Source organism: Heptranchias perlo, chromosome 31, assembly GCF_035084215.1.
Source record: "Heptranchias perlo isolate sHepPer1 chromosome 31, sHepPer1.hap1, whole genome shotgun sequence".
Classification (NCBI taxonomy): Eukaryota; Metazoa; Chordata; class Chondrichthyes; order Hexanchiformes; family Hexanchidae; genus Heptranchias; species Heptranchias perlo.
This window is the reverse complement of record NC_090355.1, coordinates 27427795-27454836: the sequence shown is the minus strand read 5'-3', so window position 1 is coordinate 27454836 and position 27042 is coordinate 27427795. Positions and strand designations below refer to the sequence as shown.

At 38.1% G+C, this 27042-nt stretch overlaps 2 protein-coding genes across 7 annotated transcripts in view; one reads left to right on the top strand and one right to left on the bottom strand.

The window, feature by feature from the left end:
• nup188 (nucleoporin 188) overlaps positions 1-17025 on the top strand; it is a 68023-nt gene extending 50998 nt beyond the window's left edge. For all 4 annotated transcript variants that reach the window (XM_067969796.1, XM_067969794.1, XM_067969795.1 and 1 more), the window contains 10 exons: positions 91-291; positions 1669-1761; positions 2948-3106; positions 3825-3962; positions 4571-4645; positions 6809-7018; positions 8051-8182; positions 9474-9547; positions 13156-13285; positions 14851-17025. In XM_067969796.1, the coding sequence (XP_067825897.1) occupies positions 91-291; positions 1669-1761; positions 2948-3106; positions 3825-3962; positions 4571-4645; positions 6809-7018; positions 8051-8182; positions 9474-9547; positions 13156-13285; positions 14851-15030 (1392 nt within the window). In that variant the 3' untranslated portion in view covers positions 15031-17025. The remainder of the gene's footprint in view (positions 1-90; positions 292-1668; positions 1762-2947; positions 3107-3824; positions 3963-4570; positions 4646-6808; positions 7019-8050; positions 8183-9473; positions 9548-13155; positions 13286-14850) is intronic.
• A 2562-nt stretch (positions 17026-19587) lies between these two features.
• rapgef1a (Rap guanine nucleotide exchange factor (GEF) 1a) overlaps positions 19588-27042 on the bottom strand; it is a 184142-nt gene continuing 176687 nt past the window's right edge. For all 3 annotated transcript variants that reach the window (XM_067969799.1, XM_067969797.1, XM_067969798.1), the window contains one exon: positions 19588-26600. In XM_067969799.1, coding sequence (XP_067825900.1) covers positions 26450-26600 — 151 coding nt within the window. In that variant the 3' untranslated portion in view covers positions 19588-26449. The remainder of the gene's footprint in view (positions 26601-27042) is intronic.

Here is a 27042-nt window from a genome sequence, read left to right as displayed (position 1 = left end):
ATTGTTTACTTATACATCTGCGAGAAGGCTGATCTAACTATAACCTCTTAAGTTTATGGTCTCTGGTATAATAAGTCTTTCTGTCTCCAGGTATGTGTGCTGGCTCTCCATCTGGCCAAAGAACTTTGTGAAATGGATGAGTCTGGCGACCACTTATTTTTGATCACTCGGAAGGTTCCAGTCCTTCCTGCAATGCTTAGCACCTTGGAGCTTAGTCTTCGAGTCAAACAGAATCTACATTTTGCAGAGGCATCTCTACACTTGCTTTTAGTGCTGGCCAGAACTCAGCAGGTAAGCAGTGTTTCTTAATCCTAGTAGTTTTGAGGGTCTTTTTATTGTTTTCCAGAAGTATAATGTAAATTAAAGAAAGAACCTGCATTTATATGGCCCCTTTCCAGACGACTCAAAGCACTTCACATCTAATGAAGTACCTTTGAAGTGTAGTCACTGTTGTAATATAGGGAATTAAATGGGAAGAACCAAATGTCTCCAGGTTGCTCTCATGCTTCTATTGGCCTGGGAGTAGGTCAGCCATTAGTAGGTAATTACATCAAAAATCAGTTAACTTGAGAGACACGAGCACACCTGGAAACCTAGCTGGATTAGGTGTTTGTTCAACTAGTGGCCCATGCTTGTGGCAAAATCTATCAGCTCCTATTGATCTCACTTACAATTGCACCTACACAATATGAAGAAGGTATAGAGTGAATAGCGACAGAATTGAGTATCTCACTGGTGATGGTGAAACCTGTGGCTCTTTAAATGTGAAAGACAAGTAACACATTAGTGCCTCTGGCTTGAGTGGAGTTTGATGGTCTTTCACATTTGAATAGAAGTTGTCATCCGATGCAACCAGCAACTGTTTTGTTGCTAAACTGTATTCTCACTATACTGTACCACATTATTTTTACATCCTTTTCTGAATTCTAGAACAATTGTAATCCACATGTGACTTTGCCAAAAGTGGGTTGAGGTCTTTACTCTAATCCACATCTGTCTGTTGATAATTGTGAGGGATGTCAGTGTGTGCTGGTCCCTCATGTTGGTAACGACAGTGGCTTTGATTTCAATAAGTTTACTTTTTCTCTTTTTAATGTAAAATTAGGTTGAGCAGATCAGACTGTGTAGAGGAAAGCTGCAGTGTCGAAGGCTGTGCAGATAAAAATTAATACATTACCTCTATAGAAATCCATTGTTCCAGTGCTATCAAATTACATTTAATATACATCATATGTAAAAATGGGGAGTATTTATAGTTTCTAAATATTTGTACAGTAGATTGGCATTATAACAGATTTTAAAAGACAGTGAACTCTGAACTCATCATTTCCAAAATTTTTTTTCACTGAGCCTATAATATGCCTTATCTGTTATAGGTGCCTTGCTATGAGCATGGCTTATGTGTGGCTCTCAATCGTGATGCAGTGGTGTAATACTGTGCAGTGTGTGTATGTTATTACATAATATTTACACCACAGAAACCGGCCATGCGGCCCAACTTGTCCATGCTGGTGTTTATTGCTCCACACGAGCCTCCTCCCACATGTTATGTCAATGATGTACATAAACTGAGTCAGTAATCCATTAAATACTGTTATAGTGGTTATGATTTTGTAGAAATTGTGCTTGCTGTTAAGTCGACATTTTTCTCTTATTTTGTACTTTCAGGGAGCAGCTGCTGTGGCGGGAGCGGGTATCCTACCAAGCATTTGTCTGCCACTCCTAAGCGTTTACCAGCTCAGCACCAATGGAACTGCCCAGGTAACAGGGACTGAAGTGCAGTAGAAGGAATGATGGGAGTTGTTCTATAGTGATCAAAGTGGATCATAGTGTAGGGTGAATACTTCACACGTGAAGTGCGTACCCCTGTGTGCATCTCACAAAGTCTTGTTTTAAATTGAACTTGGTGTTTTTGAAATTGTATCCAGTTTTGTGGGCTTATCCATTGAGTCACTTTGGGCAAGCAGGTAAGATGCAAACATGCTAAAGTGTTATCAAGGAGGAGGATATTAGGGATAAGTATATATAAAAAAGATCAAATACTTCACACGGGATATGATGGTTCCTGTTCGTCTGGGACTTTGGGGAGGGTGGCTGTTGTCTGTGGAGAGCAGCCAGTCAGGATTGAATTGTGGAGATTAGATAGGTGGGTTAGATTGTATGTCCTCTGTGGATGGAGCAGCTTTGATAGGCTGAATGATAGTTTCTTATTCCACGTCCATACTTAGTGTTCTTATAGTATCTATAAAGCATGTTTGCTGTCCATAATGTTCTTCATACATCCCAATTATACACTCTTATTTTGTTAATCATGTTCCTGCTGCGTTTTAATGTACTGTGTGCTAATTGTAAATTGCAACAGACACAAATTAATTTCTAAAAGAATGTTATATTTCACAATTTTAAATCCGACTTATCCTCCTATTTTCTGAGCTTGAGACTTTTTGTGTCGTCTTCTCCATCCCCCACAAGTGATGTGATTGATTGTCTCTCAGTGCTTTTGGGGTGAAGAAATCCTTTAATTCCATCTAGCTGTTACAAAATTATATTCAGAACTTGTACTTTTCAGCACGATATGAAGATGCTGAAACATACACGTAACCGGGAAGAGCAACGTGATTTTCAATCAATACATATATTGCACAGCTCATAAAAATATTGTATCTTTACATGTTTTCATTATTGCAGTATCAAGTCTTCTGCATAACTGGATCAAGTATTTTTATAGTTGTACCACAGACCCATAATGCCTATGGATCTGTGGTACACTTAAGCAATATGGCTTATTAATTTTCCTATTAGTTAACATTTTTAAGCAACCTGTCTTTCATTCAATTACTTGAAACAGCCTGAAAATGTATAGAATGCTTGTCTGATGTTTTGGATGAACCAATGAATACTGCTTAATGCCTCGCCATTGTTTTTATTTATCTTTTCTATAATTAAGACTTTGGGATCCTCACGGAAATCTCTGGATGCCCCCTCCTGGCCAGGTATTTATAGGCTCACCATGTCGCTGATGGAAAGACTTTTAAAATCACTACGCTACAACTTTCTCACAGAAGCCTTAGACTTTGTTGGGGTCCATCAGGAGCGGATACTGCAGGTGGGGACAATGATTTTTGATGATTTTTTTAAATCTAAGCTATGTGGAACTTGTAGAGTTTCTTTGAAGCAAATGATCCCTTTTTTTGAAAGTGTATAAATGAAAATTCTACATTTGTTTCAACAATACTGTTCAGCATTATCTTGAAATGGAATATATTTTATGGAGGTGGTAATCCCCGGAGCCCATTCGCTGAAGACCCATAACTTGCTTGAAAGCTGTGAATGTCTGAAGCACATCACTGATAAAGTGGTTTGATGATTCTGTGCCTTTTCATTCAGTTGGTCCAGTTGAGGCTCGATTACAAATGCCAGTTAAGAATCCAATGCTCTGGCATTGTAACTGTGGATCCATCCACTCATAACTGCTAGTTATTCAAATCCACTTGCTATAGTTGAAATGAGATTTGGTGGATGTCATCCAGGCCACTAGATGGTGCACTTTGTAGAAGTATATCATGGCCTCAGTGGTATACCTATGTTGTCTCACCACAGGTTGCTTTCTGCTTGTTAATCCTGGGTTGGTATGAAAGTCATCTTGGAAAAATCCAGTTGTTTAACCTTCTTACCATCACAACTGAAGGAGATCATTGATTTTTGTTTTTAGATGGTTTTAGGTTATTTTTAAATGAAGAGAAGGACTTGTTAAACACAGTATATCGATTTTGTTGTCAGATGTACTGATGCACTTAACATTATCTTTGGTCCTTCTTCCATAGTGTTTGGATGCCGTTCGGAAGGTGCAGAGCTTGGCTTGCCTTGATGAAGTTGATCACACAGTTGGGTTCATTCTTCAACTCTCCAACTTCATCAAAGAGTGGCGGTTTCACTTGCCGCAGCTCCTTAGAGATGTGCAGGTATGCTTTAGCTCAGAAAAGTTGTAATCTTGAACTTGAGAGGTCACTTTTTCTTCTAATAGAATCATTTAAAACTGAAATCCTCTCATTGTACTGTTTTAGTTATGCTAATCAAATGTAATCAGGAACAAGAATCCTGACTACTCTTTATCCTCATCCATAGTCCAGGACAACTGAGGCCAATTTTGATGCTCCTGTTGCAACCTCAGCACAGACTAGGGATAAAACCTATGACCTTTCTGATGTGTAAGGCTTAGTTCAGTTCTGGGCTGTGCATTTATCAAATTCGGTCATCAAAAACCACCCAGCTTTAAACTTTCAAATTGTAACTTTGTGGAGAGTGCAGAGTGGAAATATATGGTGTTGTGCAGCAGGTTGGTGATATCATAAATAGGGTGTTATTATATTAAGACCTGCTTTTTAAATCTTCAGGTTGTTACCTTGGTTTTTGTTGGTGCTAATTGTATTCAGTTCCTGTTGATTCAGCAGGATGTGGATTGATGGCAAACCAGAACTGAACTGCACAAATCCGTAGATCCAAAAAAGTTAGATTTGTGGGGGAAGTATTTGTTATTGCTGTGGTTAACCACTTTTTCTGTGTATTACAGGTGAACCTCTGTTACCTATGCCAGACATGCACTTTTCTGCTTCACAGCCCCAAAGTGCTTCAGCACTATCTACAGGTCAGCATATAATTTCTTCTTTTAATTGGGTTTTGATTATGAATATGTGCACTGCCAAACATTTAAAGCAAGCGTTTCAAAATGTGTGATCAATGGTACTTAAGACAAAACACATTTTTAAAAACCTCAGCAGTAAATTGTTACTGTACTATGTGAATTGTGCTTTTTGAGTAAAGGCTTTGTGTTGGCACTTGAACCTTTGGCCTTGGGGTTTGTGAATGAAATGACATAACCACTCTGCTAGCAATCTGCTTGTTAACTTTTTCCCAATGGATCAGATTTAAAAAGCAGCTGATTAAAATAGAAAAGAAAATCCTTTAGATTGTCCCTGTAGCTCAGAGGTTAACTTTCTGTCTCTGAGCCACACAAGCCAAGAGGGTCCAGGTTTTATTCCTGGTCTGGGCTGAATTAGAGTGCCAGGTTCCTGCTTTTGATGTACAGCAGCCCCTACCGGAGGTATGTGGGGACGTCAGCTTAAGGATAGGGTCAGGTTTGGTTGTGACGTCTTCCACACTGGGCACTCACCATCGAAGCATACACATAATGGCCAAAGGGTAACTGCTAATGAAAGTCAGTGAGGGAGTTGGTGCGTTCCGGAGAGGAGAGGTGGGAAGGGAGAAAGTTAGCTGGAGATAAATAGTGGAAATTTCTGGAATTTTTAATTGATATATAAGAGTTCATCTTTTCTAGCAGAAAGGAAGTTGCCATAGAGGAAAGAAGTTGAAATAGTAGTGGAATAGATGTTTTTGTCTTTGTAGCATGTGTTTAATCCAGTCACCTATAGTCAGATGCGCAGTGATGATGAACTGACAGTTGCTGAATAAAGAAAATTAGTTTGAGCAGTCTCAATTCTGACATCGATGTGCAGAAATCAGCAACTCAACCGTTGACGTGTACTTGTTAATTTCAATCGAAAAGAAAATGTCAAGCAGGAGCACTCATCAGGATAAGATAGATTCTCCAGGGTGAAAATATAACTTTCCATTTAATCTTTGCCATACATGTCTGGGGAAAAATAGACATCAGTAGAATTGGAGTGGAAATGTTCTATTCCGAAGCAGTGCTGCCCCTCATCTTGAGCACGCAGGCAATTAGTTGAATGGAAAAGCACTGCCCATTAGTGCAAGCAGTACAGTTCTGTCTCAAAGCCAGGATTTTTTTTGAGTCTAATTTCCAGGGCTGCCCCACCCTCTGATCCTCCTACATCAGTTAAATGAATTTTGTTGGCCCTTAGCTAAGTTGTTATGAGTGCTGAGCAGTTCAAGAAGACCATTTTTTTTTCTCTTTCATTTGCTGCTCCCACCAAAAGAACTACTATTGTGGGTATGACTTACAAGAGCATGATAGATTCAGGTGATGAGGACCCATTTGGCTTTTCTAAACTTATTCACACAGAAAAAGTCTACGTTCTCCTCATCACAGCATATAACTTGCTTAAATCATAGGGTATTTGTCTCCACTACCCCATGTGAAAGACCATTCCACTGTGTAAAGTGCAGTTTCCTGATCCGTCTTAAATTTGCCGTTAGCGAGTATGAGCCTGTGACCCCTTGTTTACTATCATGTGGTATTTTAATACTTGCATTGCATCCAGTTTTAAGAGAACGATGTCTGTGCACCACTGTCCTATTTTTAAATTTGGACAATCTCCTCTATAGGGATCTAGATATTCTCTCTATACCAAGATCAGATAGAAAATAAAATTTGTTTACTAAAACTGGCTTTCTTATCCTGATGAAGACCTACATTTTAGTGGACTTTTTGGAAAGTGGAAGATGGGCTGGTTTACACTATGCACTGCAGCTGACAGGAGACTCACGTTTGCAGTCAGTAGCAGTGTAAAAATGCACACAGTTTAGCTTGAAGTGGTGGTTCAAATTTACTTTTTGTCCTGTTTACTATTTTGAATACCTCCACAATGTTGCCATTTAGCTGCCTCCTTTCAAAACTGTTTTTCCAGTTACTCTTTTTTGTTAAAGAAAAAGCAAAGTTTAAATTCCATCTCGGAGCAGGAACTCAGAGATTGAATCAAGCCCATTGGCAGTTGGTTACAGAGTGTTGACTATTGGTATTTGTAGTTCTCACTATACAGAAAACCATATTTGGCGATGAGGCAAATCCTATAAGAGAAAACGTACAATAATTGCACCTAATATCCCACAGGTGAAGAATGGAGACACACTTCCATCTGCAATTCTTCCTCGGCAACCAAAACCTACTCAGACACCAACAAAGCAACAAAGCACAGAAAAAGAGGAAGTGGAACAGCGTGCACTGCTGAAAGTGCAGTCCAGTCTGCTCAGGATTCTGAGTAAGACATTGGCTGCTGTTCGACACTTTACCCCTGATCTCTGCCAGATACTGCTGGACCAGGTAAATAAACGTTTCTTATGTATTCTTAGTATGAAACAAACACAGTACAGTTAATATTATTAAATATGAATGTGGTTAGTTTAAGATATTTAGGGATGTTCTTGGGTACTGAGATTCTCAGTGCATAGTCCGACACCGCACAACTGAAAGCTGGTACTCTGAACAGACCAGCAATCTGACCCCTCCCGTTCCCCCCCACCCCAAGAGAAGTGCAGGGCCTTATATATAGACACCTTAATTCTCCTGCCTTCCTAATGCTGGCTAATCTCTGCGCATACCATGATATTGACCCTACTGTTTTCTAATTTTGAGTGTACAGTATGTGTATTTTTCTTTTGAGGTAAAATAAAAATACATATAACATAGAATCGAAGAAGTGATCTTGTTTTGTTTAATGTGACAATTGTTGCTCCAGTCAAATCACTAATCCGCACAATGTTCACTCCCAGCAGAGGCAGACTTTCAATGTTGAACTGTATTTAAATCAGTACATCTAACTTGAGGAAGAATCGGGACCCATTCATCTTGAGTTTAACCCAGTTGTTTGATGAGACCCAGCAATTTAAAGCAACAGTGCCTCTATTTTGAAAAAAAAAATCGCTCTTCAAAGTAACTTATTTTTGTTATTTTCTTTTCAAAGTTACACTCACACATATGTGATCTTTGTTACTCATTTGACTTGATAGCTCAAAAGTGTGTTCTATGTGGGAAAGACCATGTTCCATATAGTTTTCCTTGCCTTCCCCAAAAGCCTGGTCAAGATACGCAGGCTCCCTTGTTAGGAAACTGTGAATATCAGTTGTGACTGAGATTTGAATTCACTTAATCTACTTATGTAGTTTGCTAGTTCTTGGCTCACCTATTAGATGGAGCATACATGGTGGACATTTTATGGGCTAAGGAAAATCATACGGCTGGAATCTCACCTTCTACTGAGTGACAGGACGCCAACACATGTACTGAAGGTAGTTAATGGACACCCCCCCCCCCCCCCCCACCATTGTTATGAATTAATTAATTTTATTCCCACAGTCGCTGGATCTGGCCGAATATGATATGCTCTTCGTCCTGAGCTTTACCACTCCAGCATTTGATTCTGATGTTGCTCCATCATTTGGTACTCTGCTAGCAACAGTGAATGTCGCCCTTAATATGCAGGGAGAGGTAAGAGGCTATTGTGTCTTGACGTTTAATATGGCACATACAATGATACCGTAGTGATGGCTGAAATTTTAGACCACAGATATGCTATAATTCAGTTTTTCAGGGTTACTAAAATTGCTTCTGTGGGTTGTTACTTTTCTCATCCTGCCACAATACCTTGAGGTTTCCAGCTGCTTTCTCAAGAAGTAATGAAGCCTTACTGCCTTCACTGTATCTAATTTTCTACATTATCAAAGCAGTTGACGCATGCTGGAGTACAGTTCCACAACTACTGGCAACCTTCCAGTACATCATCCAAATGATCATTTTTCATGTGTGAACCTTCGCTGTGGCTGTCAATAAACTATTTGACTGATGGGGTTACCAGATATCCTTACCAGGCATTCACTTTTTCAGCAAGGCTTACTGCAGACATTGAGCCGAATTGTAATGCCAGCATTGCTACCCCCTGCCTAGATCTAGTAACTCAGCACAGTCTGGGGATTGAACACGCATGGAAGATGTGCTAGTTTCAATTTAAAAGATTGAGTTTTGACTATTATCAATATAACTGCACAAAAGAGGTTTGACTGAACCTGTGTGGGAGCATGTCCCACTAATCATAAACTATCCCTCAATGCACCTTATTAAAATTTCTTCCACATCCATGTAGGATATTATGTGCAGAATAACTGGCAGATTAATAGGTTGCATAATCCTTCATGTGTCAAAACACGAGCAGTCGCAATAAAAAACATAATGAGTTTTAGGGAAAGCTCAACTTCTTCCCTTGGCAGTTTTTTACATTGACACTTTTGTTTCTCATTATACTGAGAGTATGTACAACAACAATTAATTTCTCGTGTTAAAGAGATAACTCTGGTATGTAAGTGCTACATTTTTTTTTCTATAATAGAATCTTTAAGAAGTCAAAATCTTAGGGGCTTCAATTGGTCTCCAAGCCCCTAAGATAGGGAGGGGAAAAATCTGTCAAGGTTCCTGCTGCTGGTTATCAAGTGACCTCTGCTGGCAAGTGTGTGTGGACCTCGAGTGAGTTCAGGAACAGCTCAGTTGTGATGCCATTCATTATTGAATAACCTGTTCAGACGCCCGTGTGAAGAATGATCAGCTGAGATACCAGAAGGCAGTCAGCATAAGTAGAGCTCTACCCCCTCGAGGAGTACAGGACTACAGTACAAGTACAGAATATTCACCTCCATCATCTTCATGGCCTGCTTCTGACACGGCAATCTAAAATACAACCTATATTTTTGCGTCTTATCTTTACTTGGATATGTTTCATTCTCTCTAGATCGATAAGAAGAAGGAACCTTTGTCGTTGAATATGGGACCACTAACTTCATCTGAGGAGACAAAGTCATTAAAGTAAGTTTAAAGAGAGTGGGCTCTCTTTCCGATTTTAGCTTCAAGCAGCAAAATCTCACAGTAAAATAGTTCACTGCCAGCTGCCGTATCTTACCAGCATGAGAGTTGTTTGTTTGAGTGATAAACTATCAGAAAAACAAACTTAGTTAATTAAGCCTATTTGGGAACTTAAACTAAATCAAACATTGGATTAATGTCGCCATGCTTTGTGAAATCTTAAACATGCAGTATATAAATCAGGCCCCAAGCATAGGTCCAGCCTAATTACAGCTGCCTTTGTACAATCCTTTTCGGTTGGGATGCTTGCTGCAGATCTAGAATATTGGAATAATTTCCCGTTGGATGCTTGTGTCTCCAGTGAAGCCCTGGTTTAAATTGATAAATGGCTCAAGTGTAGTTGACCATCAAGAAATAGAAATTGTTATATTTATTAAAAGAAAAAATTGTCAAGTTCATTTGTCAATGAGACAGGTAATATCAAATGAATACTTGCTACAGTAAAATTCTACCTCTCTGCAAAGCATCAGAAATATACCAGACACTGACACACAAACAATTTCATCATATGGTAATTTGAGCCTCCTCCTGGTCCAATCAACTCTCCTGCAGTGGGCTGTATCAATTTCTAATGCAAAATCAGAGGTTGAGAAACGTGGACCTGGTGTACTTGATTCACAGCTTTCTTTTTTTGCCCCCCCCCCCACCCTCCAATTATGTTCTTGAAGTCTGTCATTCGTTATTGGGTGTGGTTACAGAGTTGGTCGCTTTGTGGTACCTCACCCAAGTGGCCATTCTTCACATTGAATCTAGTGAGTGTTGGTAGGTTATTTGACTATGGAGGCTAATATGGCTAAGGCCAAATACATTCTCCCCTTATTTGCACTTCTAGCAACAGGTCACTGCATAGAGAGCAGGAATGGGAAGCCAGGCTAATTAATTCTCCATTGCCTCCATCCTGAGGGTGCTAAAGCTAACTGATGCCCAACTGAGATCAGCTACCTGAGCACAGAACCTGGAACCTCCTGATGTACAAAGCTGAGTGTCATACCACTCAATGGATTTCCCATCAGAGGAGCCAGATGCCACAATATTTTGCCTGTTCTGGAGAATGTGTCTTTAGTTATTAAATTGCTGAGGCTATTGTAAACACCGTCCAGCTGTATATCCTCCACCTTGCTTAGCGATGCAAAATTAGCTTGCACAAATTTCACCCTTTCACCCAAATAGCTTCTGAAACATTGGAGGAACAAATCTGTTTTGCTGCTATATTTATTCATCTCTATAGCATCATTGCTAGCACTGTACACTATGTTGTGAAACTGTTGTATATGTTGTGGCTTGCAGTGGTAGATCTATGGAATGACAAAAGGGTATTTTCTCTCCAGCACCTGTGCATAGGAGTTTGGTAGGACATAATGTGAGGAAATTGTGTAAATCTTATGCCCAAATATGAAACGCTTACATCCTACCAAGCTCTTGCGATCAGGCACTGAAGAAGAAACTCCACCTCTCCAGTTTTTGTAGTGACACAAGGCACATCCTTTTCTGGTAATTTCAGAAACTTTGTTATTGTAACTGAATGAATTGACCACTGTCTGAAATACAGGTATTTAAAATGGTTGTATATCTTGTAAAATGTTAGCCTGGATGCTTTGAAACAAATTTTGTAAAATTTGTTCTCAGGCTGTGCTGGCAAAGCTGCACTTACTGCTCATCCTAGTTGTGTACAACTGAGTGGCTTGCTAGGTCACTTCAGATGGCATTAAAAGTCAACCACATAGTGTGGATTAGAGTCACATGTAGGCCAGACGGGATAGGCGGTGAGAGTTTCTCTTCGCTAAATAACATAGTGAACTAGTTGAATTTTTTTTTACTGGATCCGGCAGTCGTGGTGATTTTTTTCTGGTGCTAACCATGATTTGCTACATTTATTGAATTCAGTTTCACATCTTGCACTGTAGGATTTGAGCTCTTGACTTCTGGGTTGCTAGTCCCATCCCATAACCATACACTGTACTACAGTACCCAGCAATTTATTTAGATAATCTTAAGCGTGAATAGTTTTAGATGCTCAGATGGTTCCTTTTTATTTAACACTAATTGGAGCTTATCTTTTTTCAGGTTAACATGTCACAAGGGATACTAATGTGTGCATTGTTCCAATTTTGTGTGTCATGGACTGTAGTAAACAATGTGGTTATCCACTGATTCTATTTGGCACAGGTCTGGTGGTTAAGGCCCATTCCCAAGTGTAAGCACGTCTCCTCACAGCATCCTGCCTTCTAGTATGGGGTCTGCCTTTTGTTCTGAGAGAGTATGTTGGTTCCTTTTTATAAACACACCACTGTAATAACAAGAGGGGCGGGGGGAAATCAGCACATTCTATGCCCAAGAGAAACAAATACCTAAAATACCTAAAGATATAAAGTGTCTGTTGTGGCCAGGAATTAGAGATGATAAATATTTTGGTGCGTGAGGCTAACTGCATAACCTGTTATTGACAAAGCAGTGAGTCAGTTATATCCCTTATCACAACTGGAGAGACTTTTATCGTATCTCATTACTGACTAAGGCCTATGTCATTTATACCATGAGTAAAATAGAATGGATTTGTTTCCATGATGATGAGTCTGGAGATTTGTTAAAATATTCTCTGCAGTTCCCAGACCACACGTGTGGTATAGTTTAAAATACTTGTCAAAGAGCCAGAATTTTATGATCGGAGAGGGTAATTTAATCTACACCAGCTGTGCTTTGGTTTGCTACAAGGTTTGTATTTGCTCAAAATTTTAAGTATCAGTAATGTACTTAAACTGTAATAGCCTGCACTTGCAGGGTTTTTAATTTTCATTAAAAATCACCTCACCACCCAAATTGTGCCAAAAACAAAGTATCAGTAACTTTGAAGATTTTTAGGGATGTGACTTATGGTGGTGTCAGCCTTAGCTCAGTGATAGAACTCTTGCCTCTGAGTCAGAAGGTTGTGGATTGAATCCCCACCCCAGAGACTTGAGCACATAATCTAGGCTAATGCTTCAGTGTAGTACCAAGGGAGTGTTGCACTGTCTGAGGTGTCGTCTTTCGGATGAGATGTTAAACTGAGGTCCTGTCTGCCCTCTCGGGTAAAAGTTCTGTGGCACTATTTGAACAAGAGCGGCGAGTTCTCCTGGTATCTTGGTCATCACTGATCCAACATCGTCCAAAATCGATTAACTGGTCATTTGTCTTCTTGCTGTGTGCATATTGGCTGCCACGCTTCCCTACATTACAGCAGTGACTAAACCTCCAAAGTACTTCATTAGGCTGTGAAGCCTGAGGTTGAGAGGTGCTATATAAATGCAAGTTCTTTTCTTTTCAATATTAACATATGGGGTTGGTTCAAATTTCCTAAGAAATAAACAAAAACACTGGCAGTCTACTTCACTGTGTCTGATCACATCTTTTACAAAATTTCGACCAATTTTCTTTCTGCCATGAGCAATGCGGAGATCCACTAGCAAACAGAAACTTCAGAGGTTGAGTTTCATGAGTTTAAAGGTAGCCTAAATAAATTTAAGTTCCATTTCTCCCTTCCCTAATAAGGTTAGTGATACCCTCTTGTTTTGAAGGTCCCTTCTGATGTTCACGATGGAAAACTGTTTCTATGTGCTGATTTCGCAAGCGGTCCGGTATCTGAAGGACCCATCTGTTCACTCACGTGACAAGCAGAGGATGAAGCAGGAGCTGAGTTCCGAGCTGGTAACTTCTCCGTTTTACACATGAACCACTGCACTTAGTGTTTAGTAATCATAAGTTATACTATGTATCAATTAGGTGCCGTCCACAGAATGTGACTTGCTTAATATTTAACTGTTGTAGTTTCCTCATTTGAACATTTCCTGCAAAGAGTTGGCGTCTATAGGAAAATAACTTCAGAAATTGTCTAACATCAGTGATCCAGAATGTTTGTACTTTGGGGAAAAATTGTAAAAACATTCTTCAGGCATACGTTTACAATTTCACTGTAGTGAACAGATCTTCCCCATTTTGGTATTATTTCTTCCATTTATTAATGTTAGCAAAAAAGTGGGTGCAAGTATAAAACAAGATCCATGTGTTATATTCTCTTGACTTTTTCCCAGCACTAACAAAAATTCAGAGGAGGAAAATATACCATGTAGTATAGAATAGAATTTAAGGTTGCTTCTTGTATTGTTCAGACAACCTGTTCTGTTTATTTACTTTGTTACTCTCCATTTGTAGAATTTCCTTTTCCTTGTATTTCCTGAGTTTTTTTTATTCCTGAGCCTTTGTTTGTCTCCAATTGTTATCCTTTTTCACACTGTCTTGTTTCTTTTATTCATCTTTTTTTCTCCCTCCGCTGTCTTCTGTGTTCTTTTAAAGTCCTAACGCAGTGGTATAGTTCAATCCTAGTAAGCAATCATTTTGCTAAAAATTGTTATGCTTGGATCCCAGACTGCGTAACATAGTTGGAGTGAGTTGGAATGTTCCACTGAAACGTTCGGCTTATTCTCAGATCAGAACTGTGATTATCCAAACTATGGGTTGAAAATTCCTCTGGTGTGTGGTTGGCCACTTGCTTTATTTTATTTATTTTATCACGATTTGCAGAAAATATTGGATTAAAGTCATACTGCCCAATGCAAATGAGAAATTATAGGCTGCAGTAACCTCTTTGTACTGTAGAGGACACTAAAGCACTTGGGATGCCATTATCCAAAACAGTTCAGCAAACACCCCGTTCAGGTGAATAATTCAGATACCTGATCATTGTTAATTTTAGTGTTTTGTATTAATCAGTTCTATTCAGTATGGAAACTGGTATTAGGAAATAATTATATATGTGTACTGGAAGGTTCTGCTGGTTTGGTTAAGTGGTGATCAGATAAGTAACGTTCCACTGTATTGTAAACTCTGGAGTACAGTGCAGTCCTTTATATTTGCGTTTGTACCCTTAAAACATATGGAGGTGCCTTATAAAGCTTTTTGCCAAAAAGCAACCACACAATAACAGGGGGACTTAGAAACAGTATTTTATGGTACATAAGTTACAACCAGTTTATAGTCAAATATTAAGTGGTGATCCTGGAGTAAGGACAGAAACTGGGATACTGCACCAGTAATGAAGCATAACTAGAAATGAGACAGTAAAGCACCTATGCACAACATGCTTGTTTATTCTCTGGACCTTAATGTTTCAAACTAGAAAATTAAAAAGAAATGAGCAGCCCTACAGCAGAAAGTATAGATCATATGACTAAGATTCATTAAATCTTTTTTGTCATTTTTTTTTACTGTTTCAGAGCACGGTTCTGTCTAGCATTTCCCGCTATTCTCGTCGTGGAGCACCATGTTCCCCTGCTGGAGCCTTACTGCTGTCTCCTCAGAGCAAATCCACCTGCTCCATATCCAAGTTGTGTCCTGAGGGCCAGGAGCCCTTAATCCAGCTGGTCCAGGCCTTTGTTCGACAGATCCAGAGATAAAAAAGGAGCAACGATAATGTTAAACTTTAATGCTTTCCAGCTCTGGACTATATATAACTTCATTTGCAACAATTTTCAGTGTCAGCCCACTTTTTACTGACCAACGGTAATGTGAATACGGATGTCAAAATGGGATGGTGGGTGGATCAGTGAATGGTTGGCAACTTTAATTGAAGTTGTTATTGAAAACACTGCTTTTTAGGTAACCATTTTGAAGTGTGCCATTCTTGTCTCAAAACTAAAGGATAGAATTAAGTTACAGAATATAATCATGGCAGCTTATTAGAATAAATACCAGCTGTTCCTAAACAATTGAAGAATTGTATAGTAGCATCTGTTAGTTTTATGACAGTACAGAGAGCCACCTCTGCGTCGAGAAGTCTTTTTGAGACTTTCTCCTGTGTTGACGAACTGGAAGGAGTTAATGAATAGGAGGGTGTCAAGAAAAGGCATTCTGAATAAAGTTAAGTGGCTCCATGTGCCACGATAACATTTTTATAAATCTTCTTTAAATCCTGTTTTATTAAAAATTTAAAACATGCTCTTCATGCTGAATGTTTGCCAGTGAAAGTTACCGTGGAAACAAAGCGCTCTCTGGTTGAGTTTGTGTGTTCCAAGCATCCCTGTTGATACTGTTTTCTGCTTTAATGAAACCGCATTCCGGATTGGTTAGGAGTGCAGTGACTGTTTATAAATTTTTTTTTACAGCTATTTATTACTTTATATACCACATATTCATCCTTTGATGGTGGGCATTTCTTGCAGAACGTACCAAAGAATCTTGGATGTGTATTTGCAGCTGCCTCGTCCTGTGTGTAGTTAATGTTTATCATTACTGGGCATTTTTAGACCGACCAGAGGAGCTACCTGAACAAAGAAAAAGTAATGAAAACAAGTACAGGAGAGCTATTGAAGCATGTTTGGGCAAAGCAATTTTAGTCACTTAAGTAATAAGACCTGAGGTTCAAAAAAGGTAAAATAATCTAATTCTTACCAGAAGAAAATAAAAGGTGAGTTTTAAAACGTCTTTGCAGGAGAGTCAGCAGAAGCATTTTATTGAATGTTTACCTTTGATTAGTTACATAGGTGTCCTCATTGTATTTAAGGGATTTTGCAATAATTGGTGCTGGCCGTATGACTGTTTTGTCAGAGGCTGGTGTCTAAACTGGGGTCAGAAGCAACAGTGGGCCATATTTTCCTCTTGGCTCTAAAGTGAGCATAAAGTGCGGACCACAGCTTTATAGTGATGATCACTTCTTCACTAAAATTTAGCAAACTGAGGAAAATATACCTGTGTTTCCTAAAGGTATACAGCGTTACCTTTGAGTACTAACTAAGAATTTAAAAAACCTTTACTGACTTTGCAATGTGGGCTATGTTTTAACATTGTTGCTGAGGCTAAGATATGACAACACAAGTGTTCAGCCTGGGCTTCCAGCTTCACCAAAACTTCTGATATCCTGTTGCCTTTAATGGATAGTGTGGTTGTGGGGGTTTTCTGAGACAGCAAGACACCGTGCTCATTTTTTAAAAATCAGTTTCAATGAATAATTGAGGATAATGGAAAAAGTACAATAAAATCATGATTAAGGCCACTGATTTATTGCTTCACAGAAAAATAGGAAACAATCACAGAATATGATCCCCAAAACACTGGTAAAATTCCCAGGTAATAAGGACAGACTTTGACTTTTCCAATCACTAAACCAGTGAGTCTAATTAGAAACGAGGAATGCACTCCCCTAAACATCAGTGAAAATTCTGGAATCCTGTCATGAAAAAAGAGTGACTTATTCAATAACTGGTCCAATGATTGTTGTAATAGACAACAGGCAACTTGATTGAAAGACTTGCCTTAGTCTTTCTATGAAACTGCCTTTTATTATTTGTAACCTATTGTGCTCCTGTGGGGCTATTGTTGTTTATTTCAAACCATTGTACATATGTTCTTTTTGTGATAAAGCTGAGGAATAAACTGAAAATCTTGTGGTGTGACTCCTGATCTGAGATCCAAACCATTAAGGACCATTGTTCCATAGAACTCATGCAACTGCAGTAAACTCAAAAAAGTAACTCCACTACATTTTAACTGTCACTGCCTGTGCTCTTGCCAGATCAGCTGTTTTTCAGGATTCCATTCAGATTTAATTAATAGACTTGTTTCTTGTACTGAGGAAAGTAAATTTACTGCCTAATTTTCCTTAGTGTGCACCAATACTTGAATTCAGTTTTACTTGTCTTAGTTTCTCTGACTTATCATACATGTCAAAAAAAAATCCTCACTTTCTCTTCTGCCCCCCACATACTCACTGCCTTCTTGCCTTAGAAGTGTTGAACAGTTGCTTTTGGTGGACATCTTTATTGATAATATTGTTCCTTAGTAGTAGGAGACTTGAAAAAATGCTTGCTTCTTCTCACTGCCCCAATCTCAAGTGTAGGTCAGTTGAGACTGAGATTAAAGCTTGTGCCACCTCATAAGACTATAGTAATATTTTAATTGTAGAGCTACCATTTCATTTGAGGAGTGAAGGACTTCCGAAGAAACGAACGTTCTATGGAATTTTCCTAAAATTATATTCCAAAGCACATTTCAACATAGTGTTGGGATTTAATATCATGTATTTATGGTCTTTTGAAAAAAAAATCAGACAAAATGAATTTGGTGCTTGTTTTAAGTATATTCCTGATAAAACATGCACATATTTTTACAGTACATCAATATAGTCCTCAAAGGTTTGAAAGTTAAGGTAATTAGTCAAAGAGCAGTAGCTGATGGAAAAGTTTGAGTAACTATCCAGATATAACTAAAGATATTTTCCAGTTTTGCCTTTCTTCAATTATTTTATGGTGACATTTTCCTTTTTATAAAAAAGACTTCATGCAGGGTAAATTACTATCCTAAGAAATAGTAAAGTTTGGAACTATAGTGAAAAGACTGCTGGATAGAAGAAGTAGCATAAGAGTTGAACTGGTGTCTGATCAGCTCTTAGGTTTGAATTGAGTTCTTTTTAATTAAAAAAAAACCCCAAAATATACTGTCAATAAATTGTCTTTTTAAAAAAATGTTAATGAATTGTTCTCAAAAGTCATGCTATTTGTCAGTACTGGAGAGCAGAGTATCACAGACATTTGGATAAATGCACATAATTCATCCAGTTTGTAAATATTTTCTACATAATGCCCTTATTCCAGAATGTTTTTTGTTTTTAATATTGAGAGAGATAATTTAACACCTTTTAAACTAATTAATTTTATAAAGCAAGTGTCTCTTGAATAGAAAGGGTTTGTACCTGTGTACTGAACTCAGTCCTTAATACCTAAGTGCCTAGGTTTCACAGCTACCATAGTTAAATACTAAGATTTAGCATGTGTGTGTGTATTTGGGCAAATCCTCCTCCCATCCCTTTTTTTTCTACAAGTCTTTTTCATTCCAGTTTAAAGTTTTACACTTTATACTAATGTGTGAATTCTTGTTAGAGTTGAATATTTCTGAATAAAATGTTGCAGATAAACATGTTTATTTAATAGGAATCTGTGCTTTGAGTTATTGCATCAGAGTTTACATGTCTACCAGAGTGCTTTAATTTTAATATATATCCATTTTCCTTGACAAAATCAGTTACTTTTACTTTCCACCTTTGGCATTATATTTTTGATCTGTGATTGCTGTAGGAGCACTCTACTGCTAAGTGGCACGATAATTTTTTTTAGTCTTTATCACAGGAAGAAGTGACAACTAGTTTGCAACTGTTACTAAAGTAGTTACTTAAGAAAAATGGTGACTATTGTAAAAACCTTCATTTAAAGTGATTTTAAGGTTTTCAATTATTTGATGTACTTAATTAGAAATGGGTAGGGCAGTACTTTGTTGAATTTTATGGTGATACTGACATTATTAAGTACATTATATATGGCTAAAAATAATTTTATTAAAGTTGAAACAGCTATATAAGCAATGCATCTTTTTAAATACAATTGTTGGAATGCTATTTACAGTAAAAATCTAATCCTACATTTGGTTGAAGTTGAATCATTATCAAAAAGGAAGCAAGTGTCTTTTGCTTCAATGTCCCACTCTATAGTACTGTTCCTACTGAAAATTTGTTATAATATACAGAAGCAGACTATGACTTTTGTAAAGTATATAGTACTGCTTTGGTAATCTAGAAAGGAGTTTTAAACAGCTTGAGGACATTAATTTAAATTATATTATAAAGATTGTAGCCTAAAATGGCCCAAAAGCATGGCTCATTTTGCATTCTATTAATTAAAATGGTGTTTACACTAATAGATGTGGGATTGTGCAATTTTTAAACAGTGCCAGAGAAAATTTAGCCTATACTCAACACACTGTCTTTCATACCCAGACCACAGGAAGAATAAATTACAAGGGGGTATAACTAGATTTGAGTTTGGCTACAAGCCAGCAGAAAATCTGTGCCAAATGCCTAAGCAGCCTGACCCAAGTGAAAATTAGTAGCAACAGTATCAATTCTGATTTTTTTTTCAAGACACAACTCTGCACTTCTGTGAAATGAAGAGGCACCAGGTTCCCACTGAATTTGATTGTCTCTTTAATCTGCAGTCTGCTGCATGCACTGTAAACATGAAAGTTAGCCTTTATTTTTAAAAAAAGTTACACATTTGAAATGGTTGCAGGAACATGACATTTATAATATACAAGTAATACTCAAGCAAAGATGAGGCCGATATCGGCAGTGTTAGGCTGTGGCCGTGGCTCCGGGAGAATTTCTTCAAAAAGTTAGGGCACTTATGACAACTTCTAAAAGCATCCAGGGTAAAACCACTAATTTTATAAATTTTTGAGCAATTAGTACAACACAACAGTTCAACAAGAAGACAACAATATGATTGAGTTTAGACCCATCTCTGCCTCAATCAGACTCCAGAAAACTCATTTTGATGACTTGTATTATTTGCATAAGTTAACCAATCTAGTTTAATTTAACTAAGTAGCCATCAGTCTGTGGTCATATCCACCAAATATAAAAACACAAAAATCATTAATGAATGGTATGAGAGATATTATTTTGGCATTTGATTCAACTATCTGCTTTGAATAAATCATTTACTTTAGTCCCCAAAGTCAGCTGGTTATTAATAGGTGCCATGGCATAAGCTTTCTAATTACACACATTCTTTTAAGTGGAATACAGACTATTTTATAACTGCAGAGAATATTTAAAGTGACCTACTGTGTGACAGCCTGTAGCTGGTGCAAGTCCCACACCACAAATCATAAAGTAAGGTGCTTTGGTAAGGTCTCAGTGGGTGGCCCTGTATGTGGAAATGCCCTGTGCTCTCCTTTTTAAAATCAGGAAATGGCTCTGCAGGGGTTACTTTTTATATTAAATGTTAAAGTATATACAAAGGATGCTGTATTTTTTGAAAAGATACTATTTTGCCAACAAAAAGAAAACTCAAAAGTGTGCTATTCAAATTGGTTCAAATATCTTAACACAAAGAGAATAAAGTTAAGTCAACATGTTTCTAGGCTGTTGAGAATCAGATTAAGCATCCACTGTGTTATAGTAAAACATTTTCCAAATTGAAAGCCCAATTTTATTTTGTCTGATCCAATTTACTGTCACATCCTATTTTAAAATAGAAGTATTCTCCACATCTCTATCGTGCAGCCCTACTTTCTTCAACAATTTGCACTCTGCTCTTCCATTTTTTAAAATCTTGCCAGGTCAGCAACACATAAAAATCACAATTGCTATCTCCAATGTTACTCCATTACTGCCAAATGAACACATAACTCAAGGCAAGCAAGATGGTCCACACCAGTTTACCTCTTCTCTAAAAGGCACTTCAGTTGTTCAGCTGTGAAATTTCACCTTGAGATTATTAGTTGATGACTTCTATCTATAGGCCAAAGCCCAAACTCAAAGTCAAAAAATCAACTGATTATGCTGATTTTAAAAAATGGTACCAAATTTAGTTGTGTGAATTTTATAATAACCATGATCAGTCTCAGCAAGCTAATCCCTATTAAGAACACAAGTCTGTCTGCTAAAGAGATATTCCATTCAACTGGAGTTTACAATATATATTTGCTTCTGTGCAACAAGTTATCATTCTGTTCTTGGGAAGAACTCTTACAGGCCTCAACATTTAGATAACAAATAGCTCGGCAATTCTTATCGGTCTGGTAAAGGGTCTTATTTATTATGGTAAATTTCAGACTTGTTTAAGGGCTAGTGGTCAATTGAAAATACAGTTGGAATAGAATTGCATCAGTTCTCCACTACAATGAATAAATAAATATCGCCCATCTGGTCACAAGCACAATTCACAAGATACAGAACAATCTGGATCATATACTGTCCTGATATTGGAGGCTGCTCAAAGATGGGGTGGGGGGAGAAACAGAAATACAATACATTTTAACCACTGTACTAGATAAAATATTGTGGTTTAAAAAAAACTCCACATGTCCATGCAACTTGACAGAACTCACAGTCTGAGAAACCTACTGTCCCTTTAATTCAGAAAACCACAATACCATTTCTGCATCATTTTCCATAGGAAATACTTTTACCTGGCTGGACAGAAGAGAATTTGAAGAAATTAAAAAGAAAGCTGATGAAATTTGTTGTTTGGTTATTCAGAGAGTGGAGAAGCAGAATTCAAACCTCTATCTTAGCTATCATTTGAACTCCACTCAACAGGAGCGCTTCATTAGTTCAAAGGTTGCTAAATGAAGCACTTTTTGCTCTGATCAGAGTGCAACACTGATGACACTCCTAAAACAATGGGTCCAAGACAACCCTGCACTCTGCCCAAAATGGGTGGCAGGGATTGGGAAAAATAGTAATAGGGCTCAATAAAGTCATGGGTCTGAATTCAAGGATGTTCCTAACCAAGTCAGATTTGAGTTGATGCACCATTTTAGAAATGAAACACCAGAGCAAGGGAGTATCCAATATAGGGCACAAGATTGGAAATGGTGCATTTCTATTTTAACTTGAAAGATTTATCTTGTTCATCAAAGACTAGAGGCACAAACATGCAGCATCACATTTTGTTAATGGTATGGACACACAAGATTAAAATAATTTCACAATGTATCAAGCAGTAAATACTATAAAGTGATTTACTGGTGTGAAGTTTTCACTAATGTGAATTCTCACTGTTGGGACAGTCAAACATCAACAAGGGCCCTAGATTAAAATGGTGCACACGTGCACAGCTCGTGGGAAATCAAAACTCTGACGATTTGGGAGGGTACCAGCTGGGATCCCATAACTCAACAAAGAGGCACAGTATAAAGGGGTCTAGAGTCCTGCAGTTTTATACCTGGTTCATCGGTGTTAACAACGTGGAATGTTGATAATACCATATGAGAAAATACACTCTCATTCTATCCTACTGTTGTCCAGGGGATCCATGACTGAGGCTGGAAGAATCTTTAGGGCAAAGGTTAAGACCATTTCTGAGTGGACCACTAGATGAACAGATATATTGGTAGACAATGGGGGAAATCCGGTTGGTAAGTAACTAATGCCAATCTTAAAATGACCAAACTCCAATGGCAAGGATGTGAATTCTATTATACCAAACAGTTTGTCAAATACAGTGATTAGATCATCACAGTGTGAATGAAATCAATTTTATCCTCCATTATAGCAGGAATGAAAGTTAAGGTCAGCTCGTGAAAGCTATTCGATTTATTGATGACTAAGCCTTGGTAGCAAGTACTGTGAACGGACTACAGTTAGTAAATAGTCTGAATGCTGCAGCGATGGATTAGGAAATGTAAATCAATGTGGGTAAGACCAATGACATTAAAGTTTCTAGGAAAGCAGGTGAAAGTGAGCATTTTAATAAATGGGGAACAGTTGGATCAGGTGAGACTTTAAATCTGGGAAGCATAATGAATTGAAGATGGCAGATGTGACAAGGTGGTGAAAGGCAGGATTACAATCGAAAAGTTGCACTTAATAGAAGGAATAGGATATTGCCTAGACAACTGAAAAAGAGAATTAAAGATTAGTGAAGATGAAAGTAAAAAGACCATGAGGGAGGAAAAGAAGGATGCTTCTCGACTGCCTGAAAAATGGGAGATCATGGAGAATTGAAGAGAGAAGTACAAGACAGAGAGGTTTGGAGAAAGGAGAATTGAGCCAGAACCTGCCTTAGGCAGACTTTTGAGCATGATGATGATTATAATGACACCAAGTACATGATGGTCAGAAATGTGGTACAAGACAGATGGATATTATCTGATGCAATGTTCTCTAATTCTGACTTCACACTAGCCACTGATAACTAAGTATTTGGGGATTGATCACAAATTTGCTGTTCGCTACAGCTGCTACTTTTCATGGTGACCATCTCAAAAGAATTATACACAATTTTCCACACATGATCTACAATGAGAACTTCAATAGAAAGCCCAGTGAAACACTAAACTTCCAAATCCTGCTGGTCTGGTCCATAGAATTTCTTTTAGGCTCAAGGATGCTCTGCGGACCTAAAAGAAACCAATTCTCCACTTTATACTATCGCTTTAATCTGCAGGCCAGGAAACACAAAGCCAGTAAGCTGGATATTTCAAATCTAAGTTATCTAAATCAGAAAACCAAATCTGGTTTCTGGAAATCTCACCAATTGTTTGAATTCAGACTTCAAATGCCTAGATATAAGTTTCAGCACAGATAGGTTATTCTGTTGAGTATAAAGAAACTTACAGTCTAATGGGAAATCTTACCCAAAATGTAATTGATGCCCATATTATGTCAGTCACAATGTGTTTTTCTAACATTACGGGGTGCACACCATCAATGATCTGGTAATTGTGAAATACTTTTCCTAGAAATGGAATTTTGTCCCATCTAATGATTTAGCAAAGACAGTAATCCATAAAACTATCCCAATGTCTTATTTTGATAGCCTGTAACAAAACAATATAAAGTTACCCCTGCTAGCTCAAATTAAAACTATAACTGATGGAGGCCAAAATATGGCTACTTTGGACACCTTGATTTACACTCATGCTAACTTTTTCCACTAACATTAACAGAGGACAATGCCCCTTTTGACCACTCAGTGGGAAAGCGTCAGCTTTTATCCATGCACCAGTTACCATGACCAACCTTTTGATCCACCATGACTGATTTTAAAACATGACCATAATCAAACAAATTAGCATGCCATCTTTTAGTAAAGAAACCAAGCCCTGTATTCAGAATTAATTCAAATCAAGGTCAAACTTGCTTACTCTGTCCATTTTAGCCTGTTGCATGTGAGCACGTAGAGTGGAAGGAGATCATTTGAGCCAGCACTTGAAGTACAGCTCACATACAGGTGATCTTTTTCAGTTAAAGCAGAGAAAAAAGGGACACTAGTTGTCATCACATCACTCTATGGATGTGTCTCAATTCCAAAAACGTTACTTCCTTCCACAACATGCTTTCCCAATTCTGAACAGGTTAGTGGTGCTCGTGCAACCAAACTGCTATTGCTTGCATCATCCTCCGAGTAGTGAGGACAGGCCCTGCATGAGTCTAAAGTTAATGTAGACGAAACAGCAAATGTAGACCAAGACTAGAAGAATCTGAAGTTCACAGACTGGATTTAACCCCTTCACCAGGTTAGTGTTGATGTAAAAAAATTCTTCTTGGATCAAATTCTATGATTTTTTTATAATCCATTATTTGACTGAAAATCTCATGAAATCAATCATATTCATTATGCTAAATTTAAAATTTCTCAAATAATGCACAAGAGTGAGATAATAGTGATGATAACTGAAATAAAGTTTGTGCCATTTAAGGACCAGATATTTTAAACACAGGTTCTCATGTTCATACCACACTCATTTAACTCATTCATCAAATATACCCATGGCTTGCTCCATCTTGCAAACTAGATCATCTGCTGGAGAACAGGGACTGCAGTGAAAATGGAGCTGAATGATGATTTTGATAGAGGCCAAATTAAAACACCTCTCTCTAGGAAAACCAAGAATATTAACACATTTGACATTAATATATTTCAGAACATCCACACATCTTTATTAACTATATTGTGTTTCAGCACAATTGTAAGTCTGTGCTGGTGAAAGGGTTAAAACTAATAATGCCAACTGCTTAAACCTATACAATAATTTAGAGTCAGCATGGTGACATTGAAAGCAACCAACATGGACTTCTGCATTTTGGGGTTTTATGTATGTGCAAGTGTATATTTGCTTACCTGGGCTCACGTGCTGCATTATTGAGGGTCACTTTTCATTCCTCAAAACGCAAGAAGGAAACCTCTGATGTGCAGTGGAAACATTTCTTTTCAGGTTGAACAAATGATTGTTGTCAACTAATCAAACATGGTATCAAATTCTCTTTCTGGATGTGCAGACCTAGACAACATTAATAACCTGGATATGTGCCTAACAACCTAAAGCAGCAAGGGCAGTACTATATCCAGCATCTATTTTCCACGAGTTAAAATGCTGGCAAATAGAGGTGAATTCACTAACCACTTGATGGGTTGAACAGTCAAACTCAGTAGACAACCCTACTGCTTTGTAGACTTGCTATGTACGGAAACCTCCAGACACAACCACAGAAGCTGTTCCCATTATTGAAAATCTTCAACTGCAGCTCAATTCTCGACAGTAAACAAAAAAAGAGACAGTCCTTAAAAAACACTCTGCTTAACATTTTCAAATCCCACAACGCAGAGTCCATGCACAAAATGTACAACCGCATGTACTGTGCCTTGAGAATCTGCTAATTGATGACACTGAACAATCGTTATGAGTCATCCCAGCCCTTTCAATATCAGCCTGGCTAAAACACTTCTCTCACAGTCTCTTATATACAATTAGTTTGTTTTTCCCCCAATAAATCCTCAAATACTGGCATTCAGTCATACTCATGCAACAAAAAAAAAATCCAATACATCACATCAAACTAGTAATCTAGTATTTACAACAAGCCAGTCTTTCTCCTACAGTACAGAATTATATTTTAAGGTTTCCTGTGCAATTGCTAGTACCGCTATTTGTTATTCTATAAACAGAAGTCCACTACCAGTGAGTGAACTGTCGTACCTTTGTACCTAACAATGTCAAAACAGTCTCCAAAGGAGTCTATCTGCAGACCACATCAGGTCTGCCAGTTAAAGTGAGCTGTGTGAATGGGTCCAACGTAGGACACTTAAAACAGCTTGGCACGGATGGTAGGAAAGGAAATTGAATGCAGGCAATGGCGTAAAACTCGGAACGTTTCCCTAGAGTGGTGCCACCTGTTCTGCGCTCTTGTTTAAAAACAAAGCTCCGAAGGTGAAGCACCTTGGCATGAACTGGCTTCTGCAGCTCAGTTTAAGTAAAGCAAGTCACTTAATGGGGTTCGTTAGCTGCCATCTAAGGTTTTGCCTTCATGGTTGAATCCTAGGTTTTCTCTTCACGCTCTGTTTTCCGTCGCTGAATGTTGCGTGGTTTGATTTTTAATGACAGTTCCCACAGCGCTTCCTCTGCAAGGTGGTCACCGAAATCATTGAAGAATGAAACAATGTCATCGATGCGCTTTAGTTCATAATGACTGAAAAAAGAAACAAAAAAAAGTTATTTTCACTGTTAAAATCTCAATTGTGTTACCCACGCAGAAGGGGGCAAAGAGAGGGAAAAGGAAAGTCTTTTTGATGGACAAGAGTAGTGCCTTTCTGATGCCCTACAAAGAGAAATCACATGTGGGCTCACACATGCAATGCTACACGTCAAGATCTTTATCTTAGCTATGCAGTCAGGGAGATTCTGGAATGCAACTAAATCATCTTATCCTTAGGAAGGGAAGGGAAGTCACTCCAGCCTGCTATATATCTCCCAGTAACCAGTTAAAAATTCAGCTTGATAGAGCACTTGGAGAAGGCAGTTTTCCTGGCCTTTCGGGAATCCCAGTACATAAAAAAAAATTCAATTAGCTCTTTTCTTTTATAAAAAAAAGGTCAAATTCCAAAAATTGCATTAAGCTACCTTGGCAACAG